At 34.8% G+C, this 26,400-nt stretch overlaps 1 protein-coding gene across 1 annotated transcript in view; it reads left to right on the forward strand.

Annotated features, from left to right (window-relative positions):
• Positions 1 to 26,400, forward strand: part of LOC108447635 (contactin-5-like) — a 219,819-nt gene that overhangs the window by 116,072 nt on the left and 77,347 nt on the right. Inside the window, exon 3 of the mRNA XM_017738189.1 lies at positions 25,703 to 25,921. Within this exon, the coding sequence (XP_017593678.1) occupies positions 25,703 to 25,921 (219 nt within the window). The remainder of the gene's footprint in view (positions 1 to 25,702; positions 25,922 to 26,400) is intronic.

Below are 26,400 nucleotides of genomic sequence, written 5' to 3' on the forward strand. Positions count from 1 at the left end.
ACAGGAGTGAAACAAGGTTGACATCTTTTCTCTTTGTGTTACCATTGCCACTCAGAACAATATTAATGCCTAAGCTGATCTTTGAATTTTGTATATTTGAAATATCAGCTGCTCCAGAAAGCTACATCAATAGGATGCAAGTGACCTGTGATTCAGTGGAACCTCTCAGGACACCTTGTCTGTGGCCAAATTTACAACAGCAGTATTGCAAAGGCTATACTTACAGGGGATTGCAGTTTCAGTTAACTAAAGGAGAGCTCTTACCCTTACTGACAGCATTATAGTATAATATACATGAAAAATAGTTTCACTCATTTGTCCTGACTTGGTATCCTCTCAATTTTCCTGTTTCTATCAGGTTTGTGTCTCCAACTGCTCCTGTTCATTGATAACGCCTTTACAAATTACCTCCTTCCAAGGTCCTTGATTGGATAACCTTAATGAAGTTCTCAACTCCCACATAACCTTAGACTCTGCATTTTACTCTGAATATTAAATAAGTTATTTGGGTTTGTGTATATTAAGTACACATTAAGCAGAGTAGCATTAAGTAACATGGCTTCTATATTTGTTACTGATGAAAAAATGAGATCTACTGTGTGCTTCCAAGAACTACATTTTCAAAGTTTAATGCTGCAGACACTTCTGAATCCCCACAGACCATCTTTAAATATTTTTCTGTTTAGATTTTTCTTGGTCTTTCAGTACCTGTCAAAATGATGTAGTATGTATTAGTCTTGCTGTTCCATTGACTTTAATAAAATTCACATTACACAATATGTTCTACTTTTGCTTTTAAAAAGAAGACAAAGTTCACCAAAAGTATTTTAATATGTTATCCCAATATTATTTTTGAATTTTTTTAGTTATTATAGATGTTACATCAATTCTTAATGGTTTATATTAACATCTTAATGATATTATCTCTGGAAACATCAAAAAAGTAAAAATATATTTTTCTCCAAAATGGTCTGGTCTGATGGATACTACTAAAGTATTTCTGAATTTGATGGAGAGGCAACTTCCGAACTGGCTTCCTTTTATTATCATGGTTAAAAGCATATAATCAGAACCCCATAAACATCACTGTCATAGTTCCTTTATTAAATTAGAGGTAATTATGCTACTTTATAAGGAATTAAATATTCAAAATATTTCTAAAAATTATATGATAAAGACAGATACACAATATATGTTAAAAAAACCAAACCAAAAACAAAGACCCCAACAACAAAAAAACAAACAAACAAAAACCCAACCCAAAGCAAAACCACAAAAAAAACCCATCATGTTTTGCTTCTGATTTTAGAACTAGATATACTGTGGAATTTATTTTACCCATCTTTAGGTTTCCACTTCTGAAGTAGTCGTACTCATAATCTGGGAATGAAAAGAATTTTAAGAATAAAATTCATCCTCTTCAGTGGGAGATTAATTAGACTCTTCACCACAGATGTGTTTATTTTCCTTCATTCTCTATAAAATGTCTCTGAGTGATTTGCTTGATGTAGGCACCTGCACTTGGCTGTGTGAATCCCATCCTATTGCCTTTATACTATAGGAGTGATGTGTTGTCAGTTCAATTGTTTTTAATATTTTAATATTACAGGGTATTCGCTGCTTATCATGAACTGTAGTTTTAAAAATTCAACATTTGTCTATAAATTCCCACATTGCAGGTAGCATTTGCAGTCCCCTCAAAAAGTAAACAGAGTTCTGAAGATGCTTCTGAGGGTAGAATGCTGATCAAAGAAAATCGTATGGCAGAAAAGTTCTTTAATGGGTTTTAAATGAAAATAGATAATTAGCTATTAGATTTTTTCAGTTGATTATCTAACCCTAACCATTTACGTTCTAACCATGACTGTAAGAAAGCCCTATGTGATAACTATGCTTCAGTGGGTTTTTTCCTCATTTCCATCCTAAAGTTTTTGTAAGGTGAAACTTGAGAATTTTTGTACATTTCTCTGGTATTCATATAAGTGAGACCAGATTTGCCAGTACCAGATCTGCCACTATGCCATAGGAAATCCACTGTGCATTGTATGATAACACATTTCTGATTTGGAAACATCATATTTCTGTTCAAACTGTTGCATGCCAGCTAGTTACACTGTCACAGTAACCGAGCCTGCAACAAAAGACTGAATAAGTCTATAGTTTTATTTCTGAATATTTTTGCTGTAATTTCATTTATACATTTGTACTCAAAATTATTAACGCACTTCACAAATAATAGTACTCAAATCAAATATTTCAGTTACCCATTCAGTTCACAGTTACTAGCAAAACTCTGTGAATTACCTGTAGGATACTGGGGATTTTGCCCTGTTTGGTGTTTTTTAAATGTTTTATTAACTGGTAATTAGCTACAGTTTATTGTTGTTTGAAGATGATCAATTTGAAGGAGAAATCTGGGACATACTTACATAAATGGGGGGAAGACTGAAGTGAAGAGTATTTTCAGTCTACACTGGAAGAAAAAAATTATTTTAGAAAAGTGGCAATATGCCAGTTTCACTGATAATGGTTAGTAATTAACTTCAACAGCAGGCTGCACACCTGCCTCAGAAAGTCCAAGGGTGTAAATCATTATCCTCTGAACTCCCAAGATTTCAATTTTAATTTTCTTATTTGGGCCGCCAAACTCAGCATCACAGGGACAGACAGCTGAGCAGCACTACACTTTAACGCACCAGAGTTCTACCGCTTCTTTGAGAGGGGAAAAGATCCCACTGTGGGATGAGGCCATAGGCCATAAGTTATTCTAGTGCTTATAATAATTTTGCTGATCAAGTTTTTAAGCTGATGCAGTGAAAGTAATTGTACTTCTACAGAGCCCCCTGCAACTCTTTGCTATCTAGGGAATGTACACAGTGGGTCAAAAACAACATTGAGAAGCTCCCCCCTGTGATATAAATGACGGCCTTAGCAACCTCATTTAGTGTGATCTGTCTGTTTAATGTAAAGTTTGGTGAAGCCAAAAATGAAAAAATAGGTATTTAAATACTGCTGGGTTTATGGTTGAAATTAAAAGACTGTGCTTCACTCAGTATTTAAACTGGTCTCATCAGAGCCCAAAACACATTAGACTGGCCTATTTGTGATATTTGTCATGGAGATTAAGCATACATTTATTTTCAGTATGGAAGATATATTTATTTGTATTTCCTTGGAGAATAATGGAGTTTAACACATTTTCTTCTGAAAAATTTGAAGATTATCCCAATATTGCAAATGATGAAGCTGATGCAGAGAGAGAGTAATGGATTTTCCTGTCTCTAGAATTAGCCTTAAAAGCTAGTCATTATTTCAGTATTCAATGCTGATCTTAGAGTGTAATTAAACACTTTTTTACAAAAACCATTGGTGCTGAAAATTGAAAAAAAAAGCATGAAAATTTTGAAAAGGCAAAGCTAGGACAATGCTTGTAGCAGTAGCAGGTAATTTTTAAGAAATTTCAATACTACTCTGAAGCTTATTGCACTTTCCTTTTTTAATTTCTCCAGTAAGTGAGTTTGCAGTCATTTATGCTGTTTCTTATCAATACAAAAATAGTTTAGTAATACTGAGCTGGCATCTTTCCCCCCAAAAATGGAAAACTAAAGCAGAAAGACTTCAATGTGGTGTGACTAATCTTAGAAATTTTGAAACAATTCTTCTTTCTTACTGGTAGAGCTGAGTTATTTCTTCCTTGGTTGTTGTATTGATTTTTCTCCTTTCTCAAGCTGTTAAAGTCACTAAAAGTATGGATATTTGTCGCTAACAGTGACCTCTGGTATCCTTAAGGTCCTTGAATTTTCAAATAATTGAATATCAAGAAGTTCATGAGTATTTTGAAGACCACTTATGCTGCTTCATCTCTAAAATTAGTCAAGTAAGGTTTATCCATCTTGCCAAAAGTCTAGAGTTGAGGAAAAGGAGGTGCATGCTTAGGTAAGAAAGCAGTATATTTGGAGTTAAACATCTCTTTTTCATTAAGCAGTCCAGGTTACTGTGTCTTTGTAAACCAAGAATGTTATTTCACGCATAACATTAAGAAAGTGCAGCACATAGTGATGCTAATTTAATGAGACATATACTTGAATTATTCAATAAAATACTTCATTATTCAATAAAAACTTACATTGAGAAATTGAAGGCCAACTATAAGGGTAATTTCAAAAGAATCAGCACCTAGTATACACATATTTAAAATTAATTAAATATAGAAGAATATTTGTTGACTGAATAAAATTTTACAAAGTAGTTTATTGATGCCCATAAGTACTGGTAATAGGCATCTCAATAAATATTTAATCACAGTTGTAGTCAGTGTAACGTTTTTAATAACTAGGATGATGTTAGCCTGATATGAAAGGCTTTTTGAAAAAGTAAATGGATTTCAAACAAAAATTACATGACTTAAATATATAGTTGCTTCCTCTAGAGTATAAAATTGCTGCTCTTGTTTTGAAATAGGTGGTGGCTAAAAAAATGCATGAAGTAATAGAGTTGGGTCTTGTTTACTGTATGAGCTAAATTTTAATGACATTTTCACTTCTTTTCTCCTTTTTTTTTTTAATTAGAACTTTAAATCCAGATGGGTTACTTGCAGAGAGATCTTTTGAAGGTCACGTGTGTCTCTGGAAATGCACTTTCTGAATTGCATTCCTCCAGAACTTTCAACAGTATTCATCACTGAATCACACAGCAAATGCTCTTATTCTACACAGTTGGAGATTTAATGAGGTGTTCTAGAGTTTTAGAGACCAATTTTTCACTACGTATTACATAACTCAGAAATAAAAGTAATCAATGAGCTTCTTACAAAGCACTGAATTCCTGAGAATGGTCACGGAGCTCTAAGTTTCAATCATAATAAAATAATAGGAAAAACCAGCTATTTTGTAAATGCATCTACACAGCCTCAGATGCACTTTTTATGCAATTCATAATACAAAAACTACTCAAACTTTCCAGTGCAAATATAATGGTAATGACTTTTGCAGTTTCTTAAAAAAAACCTTTTGTTTTTTAAAACATGACATGATTCAATATGTAACACTTGAACTAAGCAAAACCTTATCTTATTATCTAAATGAATACTGAAGTGTCATCCTGGATTCCTTGAATTATCTGCTCTAAGTAGTCTTGAAAAAATAATTTTTCTTATACTCTTCATTTGACTTGTCCCCCACACAAGAAATAATGTGTAATTAACTAGAAGTTATTACTTCTCTACTGTATAAAATGTGGTGCCTGAACAGTCAAATAATCCTGAGGTCTGCTTTTGAGCTTGTGAATACCAGCAGGGACATTTTCATGTTTATTCAGCTGAGACATCTGTGCTATTGTTGTCTTCTTTCTCTTCCTTCTGAAGTTCTTTTGACATCTGCAAGATGCCTTCACTCAGATGTGCCACACAAGGAACACTTACTCCTTTCTAAAGGGAGGTGTATTTCTTTTTCACTCACTTCCATAGGGTATCACAGGTTATATTAGAAGTTATCGTTACTCCTACTGCTGTATCATTAAGCCTCATTTTCTGAAGTTCAAGCTCTGTTACTTTACAAAAGTCCTTTCTGTACTCCTTCCCACTCCTTCTTACCTTGAGATATGAACCTTTCATTGTACAGCAAGTTCCTTCCAAGACAGGGATCACGTTTTAGTAAATGTAATTGGAATTAGCTTTCCCAAAGGGGAAAAAAAAAGAAAAAAAATCAAAAAAAAAGAATGGAAGTCACTTTGTTAGATACATGGGTCACTTCTTCAAGAGAACTATTAGGGAGCTGAAATCTGGAAATTTACACTGAAAATTTGTTGTATTTCTGACATAATTTTACAGAGTGGAGCAATTCCCATATAAAAGGAGTGGAAAGGCAAGACAGGTGTTATGCTTGCATTATTTTATTTAAATAGTCATAAGATTAAAGCTTTTATTCCAAATTTCTCATTTTACCTAAAAACTATCTTGTACTGTAGTTCATGTGTTATCTAAGTGGAAGGTAATGCAAATACACCAGACATACAATTAGATGATAATATCTCTTGAGGCACCTCTCTGATTGTTATTTTTTCTTATTTCTATAATTTATAGTAGGCAGTTTAATAAAGGTACCTAAAATACTGTGTGTTATTGCTGAGCATATGACTTTCACAAGAATATATAATTTCTCATTTTATCTCTTTCCTCTCAATTTTGAAAACATTATATATTTATGCAAATTTCTCTGCATTTGGATTATTCAGTTTGTCTAATGTTAAGAATTTCACTCGCCTCATATCATGTCACATGTCATGACAAAGTCATACAAAAGCCTTGAAGTGATGCAAGCACAGGAAAGAGTCCCCTTAAAGCAAATTTAAAGTTTTTTAAAAACCTATGTTTAGCAAACTCATTATCATAGCATTATTTTCTATTTTTTAAACAGTATAGCTACCTCTTCTTGGGTTAGGTGCTGAGAAACTGCAGTGTGCCCCAGCTGGAAGTAAAATGGTGTGGAGATTTAATGCACAGCCCTTAAAAGAACAAAGCAAAGAAATAATTTGGCCAATATTTCTGGGTTTATTATTTATTTTATCATCATTTTATCTCTTTCCATGATATCACATTCACCAAGTGAATGGTTTCTGCCAGGTTGGACAGAGAAAGAGAAGTCTCAGGGACCACTGAGCTCCTCCAAGTTCTATGACAGGAGATGTCCAGGCAGAAGTTCAACAAGGGCTGCAAACACTTACTGACAGAAAAAAAAAAGGATCTGAAGTCAAACACTGCTTGGTTTTGCCTCTGTGCTTTTTTCATGAGCTTTGTCAGATAATTCCTTCTCACTACATGGGAAGGAGCCATATCAGTTTCTGTTTATTCATTGGCTTGCTATTAAATGTGTTCTTAATTAAAAAAAACAAACTTAGTGTGATGAAAACTTAGTGCGATTTCCAAAAGGTGGGGATTCACAAGTTGCAGTAACACTACATTTTGCCATGCCTATCTGGTGAATAGTTAAGTATCTGACTGTTACTAACCTGCAAACTTGGCCCTGGGAACATTCAAAATGCTACAGTTCTGAATAGTCCAGAAAGCAGAATTCTAGCTCTATACAGCACTGTCAAACTTCTGAAATCATCGATTTCTGACTCTAGTCAGGGAAAAGAAATGTGTATGCATGCGATCAGGCCCAGATGAATTACCTCATTTAACTTTCCCACCCCCAAGATCAAACATGAAAAATTGCCATCTCTTAGTCATATTTGAAGAATAAAAACCTGGAAAATAAATTTAAGAAAAACAATATTTATTTGCAGAGGTATTCCAAGAAAAAAAGAGAAGTTACATTGTTCAAATAAACCCTTTGATGAGCACTAACTACAGATGATGTACAGTATGCCACTCCTTCCTTTAATAACAAGGAATTTATGACAGTGAAATTTTTCATTGAAATCTTATTATAAAATATTTGCTCATAATTTCTTCAGAGCAAATTTGTATGAAAAAATTAAAAGTGTGTAAAATCTGTTTTAAACACAATATACTAAAATAGGATATAATTTTAAAAAATAAAAGTTTGAAGAGTGAAAACATCATCTCTTTGTAATTATGTGAATTACCCTGCTTACAGCTTGAGCATTGTTTAAAGCACATCAGAGTTCAGACAAAAATATCTCAAACATTTTTTCTTTGACACTTGCACTTTAAGACTGACCTGAACATCTCAAGATTTGTTTCTTCTGCTGGTCGTGTCCTATATCTGCTATCTGCTCTTCAACTGGAATTTCTCTTCTTTCACTAAATTAAGTTTAGCAGTGATCTAGGATAAATTTCTACACCTACCTATATTAGGTATTAGATATGACATCAAGTGCAGTCAGGTTTCATGAAGACCAATCCAACTTTCTCTATTCTACCTGCTGGAAAATACTTGCAAGCCTAGTGCAGGAGTATTTAGCCATGAAAAACCTACAAATTAATGAAATATTTCCCACTTATATAAGATTTATTTTACAGATTCTTAGTTTAAATGTACAGTTAAGGTTTTGAACACAGGCTAGAAACAGTAAGAAGACACTAGTCTAGAGGAGTTACTAAAGAATAACACATCTTTCTTTGAAGTAAATTATATTTTGGAACTTTGGCTGCATACAAAATCAGAATTTAACTGAAAAGAGAAACATAGCTCTGCAGTGTTGAATATCCAGTCTGCTTGCATGCAATTTCATAGAATCATAGAATGGTTTGGGTTGCAAGGGACTTTAAAGGTCTTTTAATTCCAACCCTTCTTGCTGGACACCTGGTAGACCAGTTTGATCAGAGCCCCATCCAACCAGACCTCGAACATTTCCAGGGATGGGACGCCCACAGCTTCTCTGGGCAACCTGTGCCAGTTTCTCACCACCCTCACAGTGAAGAATTTCTTCCTAATAACTACTTCTCAGTTTAAAACTGTTCCCTCTTTTTCATTTTTATCAACTTCAAAATCTATAAAAAAGTTTTCTCATACAGAAGACTTGCAAGTAAAATACAGGTGCTCAAAACCTTTTCTTGATCGATTACTAGCAGATTAATTTTTCTTTTTAAAATAACCACTGGTTAGTTTTAAACTGCCAGTGCGGAAACTATCACCTGATGAACAGCTGTAATAATTTTAAAATCATTATATTTTAAACTTCCTTTTTACTTGCCTGACTAGCCAAAATATGCTTTTTGACATAATCAGTGCTCTGAAAACAGTTATGAAGTATTTTATTCTATGGAAAGCTTCTACTCTGAAGTGTCAGTCTTTTGTCAAATTTACGTGAGGAATATCCTTTCAGGGCTGATAAAACCTCTCTGTGAAGCTGCCCATCTCTGTGCGATGTTTCCAATACAGAAGATTGTACTTAGACAAAGAACCAATACATCTTTTTCTTCCTGCCCTAACATTTTGGCATTAGTCCTGGCTTATGCTGCTCAGCTGTCATCACATTCTGCTACAGAGACAATCTTCATTCAGCACTTTCAAAACAGGATTTCTCATTCTTTTTTCAGAAGTGTTACAGAATATTTTTATATAAAGGACATTATTATAAAAGATGAAGCATTTCTAACAGGGAGACAGACCACCTGAATCATGACCTAAAAATCAAGCATGGCATAAACCCACCAAAGGACAACTGCTTTTTATTATGACCTGACATACAGAGCCAGGGGTTTTATTGTCTACTGCCCTTCCTCTTTCAGTAAGAATAAAACCACAGAAATCCACATTTCAGTGTGTCCAGAAGAGCTGGTTCAGATGAACAAGTGTTTAGACTGTTCACTGCATTTGGCTTCTTCTCAGTTTATGTTGTGGTAGTGTATGAACATGAGATGTGTTACTGTTGGAATTATTCTCTCTTCTCACAGAGGTTAGACCATGCCCCACGGTACTGGCCAACTTCAGCTCCAACTGAGCTTCGGCCACACAGATTTTGTCCCTTATAGCTGCAAAAAGCTGCATCTCTGTAGTCCTCCCTAGTCAATTATACTCCTAAAACAGAGAAAAATTTACAAAATGAAGCGATTGAAAATGAAAAAAAAGCTAGAAGAAATATATTTTCCCTAAGTGTAAATAAATGGTATTGAGTGCAATGGATTACTCTCAACATATATACTCTTAAAAGATTCACTCCATTATCCATTTATTTTTTAATGCAGTGCCTTATGATTTGTATCTAGAAAATAATAACCCATCTGCCTAAGATATTCTTTTCCATTAAATTTCATTTTAAATATGAGTGTTTCTTCAAAATGAAGCATATTACAAAATTTTATTCTGGAACAACTGTGGAGTGCCTAGTGTAAGATTAGAGTTAGTGGAAGAAATTAGTTATAATGTTAATTCAGCTGACGTTAGAAGGACCATTTCAGTGTAGGAGGATCCCTGGTAGGGCAGAGAATGACCATGTGGCTGGATCTGCGGAAGAGATACGAAGATGCTACAAGATCATACAGCAGTAAGCTGAGTGAAGACTGGTGTCCTTTTGAATAACAGAGGGTGGACTCACCCAAAGAGCTGTATCAAAGATTGTTCAGGGACAACTAGGCTTTGTGTCACTGACTTTAAAAAGGATTTGCATTTGCATCAGCAAACACTATTACTTGGCCTTCTAATTATAAAGCCTATTTTCAGTTTATAAAATGGGATTACCACTTGCTAGTGAAAGGTCAATTTCTGTCCTTTGGAACAGAAAATGGAACCTATTTGAAAGAGCTGGATGCATTTCATTATTTCAATAATATCATGACATCTAATATTTAATCAAGCAAATGACATACTAAAACTTCAAAACTCTTAGGCATCCAGTGAAAGAAATGTAATTTTTGTTAATTCTGCATGTGACATCGAGCTCTCAAAACTGTACAGGGGAAACAGGGCTGCTATGCAATAAATCTCTCAGAAAGTTTTCTGAGTATTTTGTCTACTTATGACAGTTAAAATAGTCTGCAATAACTTCAGTACTATTTGTTTGACTTTATACTACAGAGGTGAATGAGTCATAAGGTGCCTCTTGTTCTGATTTTGGAAGCTAAAAGAAGTAAATTGCTTCCTTTCTTTTTTCCTAGAATGGTAAAAATTTTGTGCTCAAAAATACACATAACTACTGTTTATTTTAGTGGGGTTTTTTCTCTTTGTTTGTTTTGAAGTTGGTTGATTAAAAACATTAGAGACAAGTACAACTGTGATGTGAATATAACCTTATGTGGGCATATGAAGTTGCTTTTAATTGGGAAATAAGCTCTATCTGAGACTTTGAGCAAAATACTGTTTTATAGAGTGGGCTGAAGAAGAAAAAGTGAAAAAAACTGTTCATAAACTGTAGATTTTTGCAGTTACTACAGGGTGCTTTAGTGGTTGTATGTGGTTAGTAGTTAGATGCTAATAGGTACATGCTCTTACACTGTTATCTCACAAAACCATATATTTATGTTACTTACATATGTGTATAAGATGAAAATTTAGAAAGATATAGTCAGTAGTGTTCTTTATGTCAGATAAATATTTGCTTATTTGCATTATGTTTTCATATATCTATGTTGCTAAAAGAAAATACCATTAGAACCTAACGAGTTTTCAAAATGTTCCTTGAAGACTGCATGTTTCAAATTCCTTCAGCTCATCTTTATGGCTATGAAAACTTTCTAGTCCTTGGTGGCTGAAGTTTCCTCTTTGCCATGCAGACAACTTTATGAACCCATGAGAGTCAGAAACACATTGGCACGAATCAGACTCTTCCAGAATAGTGCCATAACCCAGCAGCCATAACCCAGTGGTGCCATAACCCAGCTACAGGCAGAAAAACATTTCTACATTTGAAAAGCTCTGAAGGGGTTTAAAAACCCACAGCACATACACATCAGTCCCACTCGGTAGAAGCCACTTCTCCAAAAAGAAGGTAAAGTTTGGGTAAACACTCAGTTGGTACTCACTGGGTGTGGGTTTAATATACTTTACCACCCTCTATAAAATCCTGTACTACGGATTTTTGTGTTAACATGTGCAGTAGTTGTTTGAGATATGATTATTTTTATCTTTTCATCAAGTATGTGTCTGAGTGTAGTAAATGCTTTTAGAGGTCCTCATTTGGGAAAGAACAGATTTAAGCATTTCTAAGACATTTTAATATTAAGATGAGAACATGAGGCACCTGATTCTGTCTGTGAAAAGCAATCTAAGATGAAAACCAAGCTGGGAGTCCTCCATGGTAATATTCAGTAACTTAGTGTTTTAAATGCATATTGAGTATTGCTTCGATTCAGTTTATGTTTTCCCGGAGTCAAACCTCAATCTTCCCAGCCACAGAGGAGCTTCCTAAACATAAGAATAGATTTTAAGTGGACTCTCGGGAGTCTAGATGTTCCCATTTCCTCTTTCACCTCTGTTAATAACAAAATACAAATTGGAACAGGGCCTTTAACCAATGATTTTTACAGCACAAGGCAATGCTCTCTTGAATTCCAGAATCGGTCTTTCTTTTATACTTAGTAAAGATTGATCTGAAAATTAAAAAGAACAGGGACATGAACATGTATCTCTCACGTATTATGTGAGAGCCAGATACAGTTACACTTCTGGGTATTCTAGGCTTCTTTTCACTCTGATTATATCAGTACTTAAGAAGTTACTTCAGTAAAAAACCTTCCCAAAATATGTTCTTGCAATTTTTTTTTTCACTTTGATAAAAAGATATCTTCTAATAAAGCAATATTTTTAAAGAAAATTATTTTAAAAACACAGTAAAAATAGGTGAACTGTGGGTGGAAAGCTGAGCAATATGATACAAAAGGACACTTTTTTCCCTCTAGATGGAAACTGTTTTATTCTTAGGAACATTTTCTACAGAAAAATTGACCTCAGGTTTTTATGAACAGCTCCTTACATGATGACAGCCCTACCTGCTACAATTCATATCCTGAAAGGGAAAGTTTTAGGATTTATTTACTTCAAACTATTTTTTTCTGTTTTATCTTTTCAAACTTGGACCTTTATTGCCACAGCAAGTTCCTAAAGCAAGTTCATAAGCATCTAAAACCAGACTTGCAGGAACAGTCCAGAGGAAATGAAAAAACATGTCCTGTGATCTATTGGGTTGTTACTCTTCATGAGTACTGGTATTATTGGCAAACATACAACTTACTTAACCGTGATAAATCTGGATTACTACAGGTATAATTGAAGGCCTACAGCATAACTGTAGAAGACAATGTCTGATTGCATTTGAAGAGTGTGAAAAAAAAAATTATTTATACTACCCTTTCAGCAGCAAGTTTTTCCTTTAACCCATGCACACTTGAAAAGCTATCAACAGGTTGTTTCAGAGCAATTAATGGTGCCTTCATAACTCCCATAAAAATTGGACAGCTTTCCATAAATTCCCTCCATGTCACCCCTCAATTTTTGTCGGGGATCAGTGTATTCTCTAGAAGCCACTAATACATATGCCAAAATCTCCAGCAAAATTAGCACTGATGCTTGGTTCTTCTGAAAGACTGAGTTAGTCAATAATGTCATGCGTGATTCCTCTTTGGGATCTGCCCATCTGATCAGAAGTCTTGGAATCTCTGACCATCTTCTGTTTCTAGAATCACAGAATGATTTTCTTTTGAGAGGTACTTTTAAAGATCATCTAGTTCTTATGCTCCTGCCTCAGGGTTTTGCTGATAGTGATTTGGGGTGGAGAAAGGAGAGAGCAAAGTGGGAAGAACAGAGGGGGTTATTGTAAGTTCTACAGAAGTTCCCAGAAAAGGTCATTGTTGGTTGTTTGTGCTTTCAATCAACTCAGTAGCCCTGTGGGGGATGTAAGCTCAGCTATTTCAGTGTAACTGTAACAATTGCCTGGTGCAGAAATCTTTGCAGAGATTTTTCAAAGAAAAAGTGGTGGAAAATCTTACTACAAATATAGTAGTGTATACAAGCAAGAGACCTTTCTTTTCTTCTGCAATGTCTATATGGAAGAATTGGTGTTGTCTTCCAAACAGACGGAGATTTCTGTTTTGAGACCTTTGAATATTTACACAGCCCATAGGTAAATTTCAGAATTGTCACTATCATCCTGTGTATTCAGATTTCAAAATTTTGCAAACTCCCCTTAGAACAAGGTTTTCACTTAAAGGTCAAGCAATGTTTTAAATTACCAAGCACAAGAGAGCTGGTGCTATTTTTTTAGTCTGAACCATGTATTTTTAGAGGTTAAAGTAATAGCAGCAGCTGACATTTGTTTTTGCTGTGTTAGTCAGTGTTCATCAATAATGTAATGGCCACATCTGATTCTAAAAAAAACCAGGTGTTTTGGCCAAGTACCATACAGGATATCTGCTGGTGTAGAGTTTTGATACTTTTTAGAATTCGTTAACTCACCTGTATTTATGGTCTATACCATTCTTTATTAACTCTAGGAATACTATGCTGGTGACTGTGTATTTTATTCCTGTTTCTGTTGTTGCCAATTATAGAAAAGTTACAAATGTAAGCAAACAGACTTTAATCTTTATTGCTACTATCATCAATATACTGTGATTCTTTTAACTTCTCTGCTTTCACTATATCAGATTTTCTGATTCTCTTTATGCCTTCAATATTCCCCTCTGCTCTACTCCATTGGCAGGAATGAAGTGATTATGAATTGCAGAGGGGAGACGCACAACTGAGCCACTTTCATTTTCTTCTGAAGTCTATGTATCTTCCATAACCTAAAATTTGACAGTTTCTCTCCTGTACTTACTTATTCTCTTTCTTTTCTTGGTTCCAATGCTGTTTAGTGTCAGTCATCTATGGAAAATGTGAATGGATAAAAAAAATGAAAGTAATATCTGAGTTTAAAATCCTGCAGAGATTTGCCTACATATATGGTTCCACTGGCTAATAATGAGCATAAACATAAGAAACTCTCCCATTTTTAAAAGTTATATTTTCAAGTTTCTGAACTTAGGCAGAGTGAAGAAGAATTTTCAGTTTCAGAGGGCCTTCTTGCTTTTTCCTTTGAAGAAGTAATGGCAATTGAAACAGTTGGATAAATGCAAATCTCATTAAACAGCACAAGAAATGAATGAACCTCCTTGATTCTGCTGCCCATAGGAGCAGACCACAAAGTTTATTCTCACTAACTTTCTGCTCCCCAGAAGTTCCCTGACAGAAGACAAAGAATTGAGAATGAAGAAATTCGGCATCAGTTGCTCTCAAAAGACTTTTGAAAGAAACATCCCTTCCCTGCTGCCACCTACCAAAGCTTTCAGAAATTCAATTTGCATTCTATGTTGACAGCTAAAAAACACAAGCCCATAAAAATCTGATCCACACAGATCCCATACAGCAGCAAGGAAAAGAGCTTTTGCAAAACCCCTTCCTCCTTTGAGAGAGCCTCTCAAAGGTGTTAAATTGGAAGAAAGGAAGCAAATGTTTCAGGCTTGGAAAAAATGAGAGAGCCAGCTGCATGCTCTAAAATATTTCTGCTTAAGTTTCCTCCCTCTAAAGAATATTGAAAAAATGTAAACAAATTAATAATAAAATTTCAATGTTTTTTTGTTCATTGTCACGGAAGTCCTTGGGGAGATAATCCTCAGGACCTAGTTCTACCCATTTATATACAAGGGATGTAAAATTAATTAAAAAGACGTGAGGGAAAAAAAATGTATTTTAATCCTTCCAGATGTGCCTTTATGGTATTTCCCTGTAGGACAGGAGGGCCAGCAGCTCAAATTGAGTTTAAGTATCAAATATTAAAAGAGTAACTGTCAAAAATGTAAACCTCTTTCACACAAGAATAAAATTGTAAAAGTATGCCTAGGAACTGTCTGTATGTGTGACGCAAGCCAACTTAGTAATTTAAAACATTGCTTGACCTTTGAGTGAAGACCTTGTTCTAAGGAGAGTTTGCAAAATTTTGAAATCTGAATACACAGGGCGATAGTGACAATTCTGAAATTTACCTATGGGCTGTGTAAATGTTCAAAGGTCCCAAAACAGAAATCTCTCTGCGTAGCAGACAACAGAAATTCTAAATTACCCACATGTAAGAAGCACGCACTAGAAACATAGGCTTTTCTTGCTAAAATTAGGAGAACAAAGTGTCAGAATTATGCCCTAGGTGACCCATGTGTACACTGTGGTGGAGGTTCTATTGTCACAGATCTGTGGACTCCAGTCTGAAAACAAATAAAATAGAGTTACATGAAGTTGACTTTCCTGAGTAATTAGGTCCACAAATTCAACCTGCTTTGGAGATAGATTGGCACTAAGCTAAGAAAGATTTTAGCATGTTATTGTACAGTTGAATTTCCCCTATGCTTCATTAGAAGTTACTGTAACTTTCTCTCCTCAAGCTATTTTGCATCAAAACTGGGTAGAAATATTTTGGCTTCAGAAGTCATGTGCCTGGAAATGTGTTCCAAAATATGCCCTCCCTACTTGTGACTGACAGGTCTTGTCTGACTGTGCTACACTGGCTGAAACCTCCCAGTCCTCTCTGGACTTTACTATTTCAGAGTAAGAGAAATTTCAGGTAAACAGAGAATTTTCTCTATGATGATTGACATTCATTGTTGTTTCGTAATGTAAAACCATAGATGGGAACATAAAACCCTCAGAATGCAAATTCCCTTGAAATGACAAGGCTTACTGATTCACCATCTTTTTTTTATGGAAAGGATTTTGAAATGAAAGCTATAACCTCAGGCTTTCAAACAGACACACTAACTGTGTTTACAGTAAAGTTCCATATGCCAAATAGATGATTTAGAATAAATCTTTCTGTTGAGTGTTATTCATACTTAAAAATTTACTTACATGACAGCAGTAAATTACATTTTAGTGAAAAGAACTATTACAAATTCTCTTGGAAAGGTATCTAAATTTTAGTCAACCTTGATTGATTTCAAAATCTGCTTTATTTAAAAATTCCTGCTATATTCCATGTTTATATATTTACAACTCCTTTTGAAATGGAAATCAGCTATAAAGCCAAAACAATTCAAGACATGACAAATCTCTTCTTTCTGTTGCCCATGTGTACTCCGATAAGTCCTTGATAAAATAATGTTGCTTTGAAATGTAGTTCTGATTGCTTTAGAAAAGTCCTCTGTGATGACTTCTAAAATCAACTGTGCTGATTTTTCTGTGCTGTATTTTGCATTTTCATTGTTTATTCACTCAATGTACATATAGGGGCCAAGTGTGTCTGTCATGGTGTTTCAGTGCTGGCCCAACTGCAGTAAAATTACATCTGTTACAGTGTCAATGCTTACAGATTATTTGTTTTTCACAGAGGTTTTTCTAATGCATGTATAGGTTTTATTAGAATCCTGCATGAAATTTTATAACACTGATATTTTTTGCTGGGTTAATTTTATTTTTAAACCTTTGGTTGCTGTCAGTAATAAGAAAACATGGGGGTTTTTTTCCAATTTCATAAATATATTTTCATGTATTTGTTCTTTTTCATTCCTAATTGTAATTATTCAGATGAATTTATTAAAACAGAAGGCAAACAACTCATGATAATTTCTTTGGAGCTGTAACAAGTCATTAACTAGTCTACAAAGAGGTGTATGGCTGCCCACTTCTGGATGGAATGATGTTACACAGCATTTCCTTGGGCTGCATTACGATATTGTCATATCATTTTGAATGTGGCTCTTCATTTGAGAATGCAGACCTTGATTCTCCTTCAAACTCACTGCAGAATAAAATTGTGAGGTTTCTCTGTAATGTTGAGATGTTTTACTTGTATGTATAATATGTAAAGCAGTTATATCTGCCAACTTTTTACATGTAACATTTAATATTTCCCTTCTTGTCTGTTAACAATTATTCTTAGTCACTGGAAATTTATATAGTACCTTGTCCAGTTTGCTCAAATAGGCTAACCTCTTTATAATATATCTAAAAACAATAATTACAAATTACCATAAATATATATGGCACCTATATGTTATTGACATTTATGACACCTTAAATATTCTGAAACTTATTGAAAAGGCAACATTATTACAAATAGCCCCACATCCATGAAACCTGTTGCTGAACTTGAAAATTAAAATCATCATTTCTAAAGTTTAGCAAACCACCAGCTAATTATTAAACTGTACTTATCACTTTTTCTACATGACAAAACAGTTGTGTTAGGAAATTATATTAGTGTTCCTATTACTGTTTTGAAATAATTCACACTTTGTTGGAGATCATCTGTACAGCCTCTCTTTTTCTTCATTATAAAGGTATGTCTGTGTCTTTCAGGGAGCTGCTTGTCTGTCTCAGTGGCTGCGTCCTTTTAATGTCTTTCCTTTGAATTTGCAAACACTTCACTGAGGGTGCCAAGGTGACCACCAGAGCAGGCTTGCAGTTAGAAATGCACACAAGCAGGCACCAGATCCTCTGGTTAAAACCAACCACTATGAACAAAGACAAGAAGAATTAAACATCATATGAAGAGACTGTGGAATGTTCAGAGCATGCAGATGTGCCTGAGTTACAGATTTATCCTATGAGAATACAAATCCCTGCACAATGCATTCTATTTATTTCATTGCAAATCCTGGAAGAATTTTGGATGTTTTGAAGGGTTTGTTTCTTTCGTCTCTGTTGGTACATCTCAGACAAGACAAGACAAGTTTTGGCATGTATCTTTGCATGACACTGCTGTTTCCATGCAGGAAGACAGTGGAACAATGTCCATCACAACAGGATGGGGATTTTTTTATTTTTATTTTCTGTTGCAGTGCTAGGTTTGGTTTAGTATGTTGCAGCTTTCCTGGAGAGCACAGCAGGGCTGCTTAGGGCAGGGTAGACATTCTGCCCTCCCATAGTCCTTTTGGACTTCCCTGAGCTCCTACTCTGGCTAGCTGGGCTCTACAACACAGTGACGACAAAGGAGGCAAGCAGGGTCTCTCTATCAGGAACCTTTATTGCTTCATGTTGGTCCACTGGTTCCCAGAGACAGAGGGACCGAGAGAGACCACGTGGTCAGGCAGCAGAAGGGTTTTCTCAGGGGCCCAGGGGCAGTACATGGGCAGAGTTGGGGTACAGGAACCAATAGGGAGAACCCGAGGGAGTGACCAGGGCTAGGGGCAAGGGAAAGCTGGGGAGAACAATATGGAATCAGAAAAGAAGTGGGTAAACAGATCACCACAATTTTCTTTATTATTTTTAAAAGCCGTTCAGAAGTGACATAAAATGCTACCTCCTTAACAATCTGTAGGCTTAGGTGCCACTTTAAATATTAAAAAATGCTTAAGAGAAGTTTTGCGAGAGTATTTGTCCAGAACACAAGAATGAATTTCACTCTATGTGTGTTAGAGTTGTTTAATTGCTAGCAATAGTTGTTTACACTGACAGTACTTTCAGTGATTAATTCAGTGATTCCTAAGGGAAGACTGAGCCACACAAAGGTCTCAAAGATGCAAGCCAGGGTAGAGAGTGCACTGTAAAATATTTAGCAAACATTAAAGCAAACCACAAAGAACTCCAGGAGCAGCCAAGGGTAGGGAGGAACATATCTGCCTTCAAAAAAAAAAAAAAAATTTAAAGGTTTTAACCGGGAGATAGGCATTTTAAAGGGAATGAAAGACTGTCTGCTTTCAGTGGACACATAAACACACTTAATTGGGATAATATGTAAGGATGTGTATCATAGGGAACAGAAAAACTTACATTATTTGCTTTGCTGTATGATTGATTGATTGATTATTAAGATTTTGACTGCTTGATGATGGTATTAAGGAATCAGTCAAGTTACTTTATATTTTATATTTTATATTTTATATTATTTTATATTTTATATTTTATATTTTATATTTTATATTTTCTATTTTATTTTATATTTTATATGTATTAGACCTTATGGATACAATGTTATCTTTTTATATTTTATATTTTATATTTTATTTTATATATTTACATTTTATATTAACAAAATCAGTTACAAATTTCTTCTTTGCTGTGGATTGATCTATTATTTTTCACTTAACCTTGATATGCATATCATTGTAGGAAGGAAGAGTCATAAATAAGGATTTCTATCCAACTAATTACTTTAATTGATTTGTGCTGAAATAGTTGACCTTTAGTACTAGGGTCTCCCTTCATATCCACAATTGACAGCTCATTCTGATGATCATCAGCCACAGGGAAAATCAGTTAAGATTTCAATTAAAAGCATGCAGTGTAGGCTAATCTATGGATTTCACATTAGTAATGCTCTGTGCCTTTCTGCTGGAGAATTTGTGTCATGTTTGAGCTGAAAAATATTATATGAAAAGCACCTGAAGAAGTAATACAGTGAAGTATATCTAAAAACTGACAAACCAAACCCACACAGGAGTCTTAGAGCACATGTTCCAATATGTCTACAAATTACACCGTGTCAATAGCACCCCTCTTTCAGGCCAAAGATCACAAGATATTTAAAATAAGCTAATTCCTACACTGTATTTCTTGGGTGGCATGAGAGTGTTGACATCCTCAGCTATCTACACTGTTTGTTTTGAATCTTATTTTTTAGGAAAAGCTGGCCTAAAACTCCTTTTTATTAGACAAACAGGCAGAAACAATCCACGCATTGGCAAAGTGTCGAACACACCTGTAGTCTTTAGGAGTGCAAAAACCAGAAGTAATAAAAGTTGAACTAGATGGAATATGCTAGTTAATAAAGGTCTGATGCTATTTTTTGGAGTTAAATTTTTCTTCAATAAGTTAATTAGAAGAGTCTTCAAAATGTTTTATATTTTTTACTTCTAAAAAGCACTTTTCATTACATGCTTTCAGTGAACTTAAAAAAAAAATGAAAAGCACTCACTGAACATAACAACTGTTTTTGAAGCCTATGTTATGCCAGAAACATAGCCTAGCTGATTGTATTCTGAATATTACATTCGCATGCTTTGAAGGAGACAACATTAAGTGTTTCAATAGAAAAAATACGACAATAAACTCAAAGCGCTTTTCTCATTTCAAAATTACTTTACTTTGGACAAATGTTGTTCCATAATTGGAATATATTATTTCTTTTATTATTTTTGTTACTGCAATTGGAAGCATTCTGTAGCGGAAGGTGTTCTATATTAAAGTACATTTTAGTTGTTCTGGTGTATGTCATATGTTGGATGCAAAGTTGGAATAATTGGGCGTATATTGAGTAATCTATTTGCTGAATTATGAGTATGAAGTGGAAGTAAGATGAAAAATAGATTTTTTTTTTAGTAGAAAAGGAAGCAATGACTAACTCTACAAAAGCATCTTTATATTATTCAAAAGAATTCCTCATAAAAATTCATGACATTTAAATTAGCTCTAACTGTATAATATTCCAAAGATGTTGATTCAATTGCTAATAGCCACTGGAAATATTCTTTACTATCTCTCAGTCAATGTTTTAAATCTTCAAATCATTTCCTCTTGTTATTTTAAAGAAAAATAAAATATATCCCTAATTTTTTTTTCATTGTCTGTCTATAATATTCTATTCTTAAATTTCGTTCCTTGTATGACCAGATTTCTAAGAAAAAGACAAATTCTATAAAGTGAGAGGCTATTGAAGATTTTCAAGTTAAATTATTGTGTATCTTCCTTAAACAGCAGAGTACTGAAAAGCTCAACAGAACAATTTGTGATTGAAGGTTTGCTTTTTTTTGCCAAAGACCTGGCAAAAATATTTTTTTCCCCAAGGAAAGACCATCTTGCATTGATAACTTTTCTCCCTTTCTCATGCTATCATATCTCTGGTGAGAAGGTTTGATAAAGACCACCAACGTATTTTCCTTTTCTAAATCGTACCCCACTGCTTCTTTGGAAAGCAATTCAAATCTCTTGATTTTCACTCCTTTGCAGAAGAGCCAAACATTTGGATCAGAAAAGACACAAATGAAGCTCAATTGACTTATGATGAGAGAACTAGAGAAAAGGAGGCTCTGGGTGGACCTTATCACTATCTACAACTACCTGAATGGAGGTTGTAACAAAATCAGGGTCAGCAGATTGCCTCTGCCAGGCAGCTAGTGACGGGACGAGAGGCCATAACCACAAGCTTCACCAGAGAATGTTCGGATTGGACATCAGGAGGAATTTCTTTACGGAAAGGGTGGTTAAGCATTGGCACAGGTTGCCCAGGGAAGTGGAATCACTGTCCCAGGAGGTGTCCAAGAAATGACTGGACATGGCACTTAGTGCAATGGTCTAGTTGATGTGGTGATTGGTCAAAGGTTGGACTCAGTGATGTTGGAGGTCTTTTCCAACATTTATGAATCTATAATTCTATGACTAAGACAACTGAGATCTGAAAAAGTGAAATGTTGACATCTTAGCTTTTCATCTTACTTTCCTTTAAATTCTGTGGCAAGAAGTAGCCATTTATTGAGACTGCTTATCATATCACATGCCATTTTCCTCTTCCTCTCTCCTGCCTGTAAAGTGAGCCAAGCCTCACTACCTTACATGCAGACATCCAGGTTCCAGATGTTTAAAATGAGGTCTCCAGTGAAGGTTTCCATCTTACTGCTTGTTTGGTTTTGATGATTGTCTGTATATGATACTGCATTGTCTATTGCTTTGAGTAATAACTGGGATAGAATAGCAATTTTAGAATAAAATCTCTGACAGATAAACTAAACCACCACAGAGGGAAATGCACAGAAGAGCATCAGATGCACTAACCAGTTCCTGAGAAATCTTCTGGCTTCCATTTTCTTCTTTGTTCTGGGTGATTTTTTGTGTGTATTTTGTTGAGTGGCTCTTGGTTGGTGGGGTTTTTTTGTGTGTATTGTTGTTTTGGTATTTCACTGGGGGTTTTTTGGGTTCTTTTTTGTCACAGTTAATATAATTTCATCAGAAAAACATGATTTATTCATATTTTTCTGTGTTTTAGTAGGGATCCTAGTTTTCATAGGAGAGGATCTGGATGGACACCTTATCAGCACAGCTTCCTGTTATGCTTGTACCTCTCTCACAGGTTATTGCCAAGCAATTGTCATTGAGCAGTCTAAGAGGAAACCAATGTGCATGCACATAACAGAGCAGAAAGTACATTTCTGTTTAAAAACTCGAGGAGCAACACCAATAAAATGTTGTTTACAGAATGAATGCACATATTCCCATAAACTTAGAAGACTGAAAACTTCCACTGAAACAATGTAATTAAAAGTTACAATGAAAAAAATGGGTTAGCATTCTTAGTGACATTTGATTAAACATGCTAGCTCGCAAAAATACACAAATGAAGGTCACATTTGCAAGTATTATAAGACCGACTACATTTTAATTAGATAGTTGAGAAATGTCAACGAGTCAGTAACTGACCAGGAGTCACTTAAAGAAAAAAAAGGAGTAAAGGAAAACAAAACATCACCCCAAGAGTCAGAATCCTCTACTCTCTGTTAAGTTCAAACATTACAAAGACAGTTTTCAAAGAAATTTTGGGGTTGATTCAATGAATTCGCCTTGACACTTTTCTCTGTTTAAAGAAAGAATGCATTTCGGTCAAATTACTATGTACCATTGTTTGAGCTTTACTGAGCTATGTTGTTCCTTTTAAAACAAAATTATAATATGTAACAGGATAGTATTTGTGGTTTATATTTGTACCCATGGACTGTACCCAAGGAACTTGTGTAAGCATTTGCTGTCTTGTGATCTCCTTTCCCTTAGAGTCAGCTTTGTTCTCCCACAACAGCATACATGAAATGAAGTTGAATTTAACCTGACATAGATATTAAAAATCACAGGACTAAAATTGTTTCACATTAGCTTGGAATTTGTATATTTGGGCTTTTTCTAAAAGAAAAAAGACACCTCAGTAGTCAGTGGAAGACAGTTTCTCTATTACCTATGGCACTGTTGTTTTCCTTGTTGTCTGACCAACCTGAATGAAGAGCAGCATGTGCTGGAAACAATGAGAGATGCATGAATAATTTATTGAGTTGATAGAGTCATTAAAAAATTACCAAAATTATTTCATATCATAGTTTGCTGTTGGAAATCCATTAAGAAAATGTGTAATAGAAATAGAAAATAGTCTATCTTAAAAGTGTCATACGACTGTTAAAATTACTATAAATCTGCTAGTTCTAGTTTAAAGAAATATGAAGGCTAATCCAAATCACTTATTTTATTGTGGCTGGTTTCTAGTTGCTTAATATCTCCACTTTTTGGGCCTATATCCTTCTTATCTGTGTCTTCTTGCAGCTGAAGGAACCATTGGAAGTTTCATGCCAAATACCTAATTTATTTCTCAGAATTAGGTTAGGGAAAACATAATTTCATTGTGAAGCTCAATATACAGCAGTATTTTCAGAACTACCCATAGGTCTTTGATGAAATTTCTCAAGGATTTTTAGGGTAAACTGGTAAAGCAAAAAAGCATGTTAGAGAGTAATATCTATTCTCTATCAGTTTAACTATGTATTTAAATAATGGAATATATAAATTTATTTTCCCAAATCTCAGAAGTCTAATCCAAACCAAATTAAAGGAATAATTTTACTGTAAATAGTAGTCCTATAAAAATATATTCTAATTAAGCCACTGTAACTAGGAAGTTCAGAAGTCTAAATCTCTGAAGGTGAATGCTTGAATTAGGAAGTAGGTTTTGTTTTCAGGTAAGTGTGTTTTCTGCTGTAGTTGTCAGTAACAATCACAGGCTACAAACTTTCAGTAAACAAAACAAGAAATATTTCCTTATGTATAATTTATTAACCATTTCTAGTTATGTTTTACAAGAGAAGCTTTACTCAGATACAGCATCCCCATGAGCATGACAGAGCAACTGGAGTCAGGGTGAAATTTCACATTGATCACTAATCCCAGCCAAACAAAGCAATTATACCACGGAAGGTCAGAAAACAGCTTACGTAACACTCTCAATTACTGCAGGACCTTTTCACCATGTAGACTGACTTTTGTATCTTTTCCTTCTCTTTCTTCCCATGGTACTTTGCATTCATGCCATCTGAGATCTTGCCAATTCTTTATTTCTTTCAAACCCTGAAACTACCGCTGCAGAACTAGCGTTCCCCACTCCACTAGATAACAAAGAACTATAAAATATTTTTTTCTTTTCTTTTTAAGTGGGAGAAGAATTGCAGTCTTCTTAACTTGATGAGGCAGAACAGAAAAACTTCATTTCATGAAACTGCCTACACAAAAGATTTCAGCAAAAAGAAGTTGTCAAAACTATGTCAGTGTTGTTGAATCCTATTTACTAGAGTGGCTCATTGTGTTACATATATAAGCAAACAGGAGAGTCAAGGCCCAAAAGTGACAAATTTTACATGTTATGCCAATGTAGAGGACATCCAATTTTTAAATACTTATCACTAGCAGAGATGGCAGAAGAGTGATCTTTTTTTGCTTCCAGCCACTTCCAACTGTCCTCCAAAAGATCTGTTCCTTCATAGGCATTAGATGTGCAGTCTGAATCACTTTGCTCATCTCTCTGAATGTATTTTTAAATGTTCTTCTCACCTCCTTAACCCTTGCATTTTCAGGACAATTGATGTCAATACATCTGATTGATTTGTTCCTGCAGGTCCTGAGTTATAATTTTTAAATCTATTATAACATAATTTATTTCCTTTATATTTGGCATTATACTGGGACTGAAAGCTTGGGCACAAATCTTTATTTGTAAACATTGAAATTTTAAATGCAGCATGAAAGACAAAAAAGGGAACATGAAAAGGCAGAAGAGGAGGTGACTAGCATATGTATGTTTTTGGAAAGGTATTTGTGCATACAGGTACTCTTGGCCTGTATGCACAAATACCTTGTTTAGCTAGCCTGCTTGATTTGCAGAGTAGTGTTGAATGGAGATGCATATTTAGCTTCAATCAGTGTTTCTGCATTGCACTTACAAAGTAAAGGAAGGCTGTGAAGGAAAGATGGTGGCTTGCCAGACACTTTTCCACTATGAAATAGAAATATAGGGTCATAGAAATAAAATTAAAAACATTGAAAACTCATGTTTCCTTAAGTAAGAAATTTAATAACCACCTGACATATATTATGGTGAAGGTGCAGGGAAATTTTCTTAGACCTCTATGCTGCTACCCAGTTCTTTTCAGAAGCTGAGTGTCTCATCAAGCCTGGGATGTTTTTGTCACTCCTTCTTTAGATAAAACTTTTCTACTTTTCTACTACTTGACTAAACATTCTTTTGCAAAGTGACAGATTTTGTCTCTGTTGAGTGTTCACTCCTTGTTGGTTTTTTTTGGATTTTTTTCCAGAATATTCAGAAGCTGTTCCTGGTGTCCCCACATCATATGCTGCTATCCTAAGAATAAAATCTGGTAGTTCATCTTTAGCCTCATTTAATTCAAAGAACAGACCACGATTAAGCAGTCCTTCATTAGGAAGTGTATCTTCACCAGGCTGGAGAGGAGCTGCACAGCATTATCACTCCCCAACAAACCTCTACCACTTTTCAGAGACCTTCAAAAATGATGGTAAGTGTAGCTTCCCCCTCTAAAACTTGGAAATATTTTTCCAAATCAGTGCATTTTTGTCAGCTTGCTTCAATATTTCTCAGACATATTTTTGAATTTTATTAAATGTCACAAAGTGGAAATGAGCTGCTTTCCTTTAGGTTCTTCAGAATAACCTTAAAGTCACCAATTAAAACATCTTTTCTTAAAGATTACTATGCAGAATGGTTTTACACAGGTGTTGCTGCACGAAAATAACAAACCAGTGATTTGAAATTCCATTACAGCACAATTTCATCTAGTAGCAAAATCTAAGCCACTTTTCATATATAATTTTTCTCCTTGGAATTTCTTTTTATTTAATCATGAATGCCAGTAATATAAATTAAACATGAAGAGTAAATCTTATAAAACTACTTTTTCTCTAAATTATCTACTCTGTGTAGCCAACTCTGTCCTGCACGGACATATGTGCACGCTTGGATAGAGGTTCTGGCGTC

This window comes from Corvus brachyrhynchos, unplaced genomic scaffold (assembly GCF_000691975.1).
Source record: "Corvus brachyrhynchos isolate BGI_N302 unplaced genomic scaffold, ASM69197v1 scaffold117, whole genome shotgun sequence".
NCBI lineage: Eukaryota > Metazoa > Chordata > Aves > Passeriformes > Corvidae > Corvus > Corvus brachyrhynchos.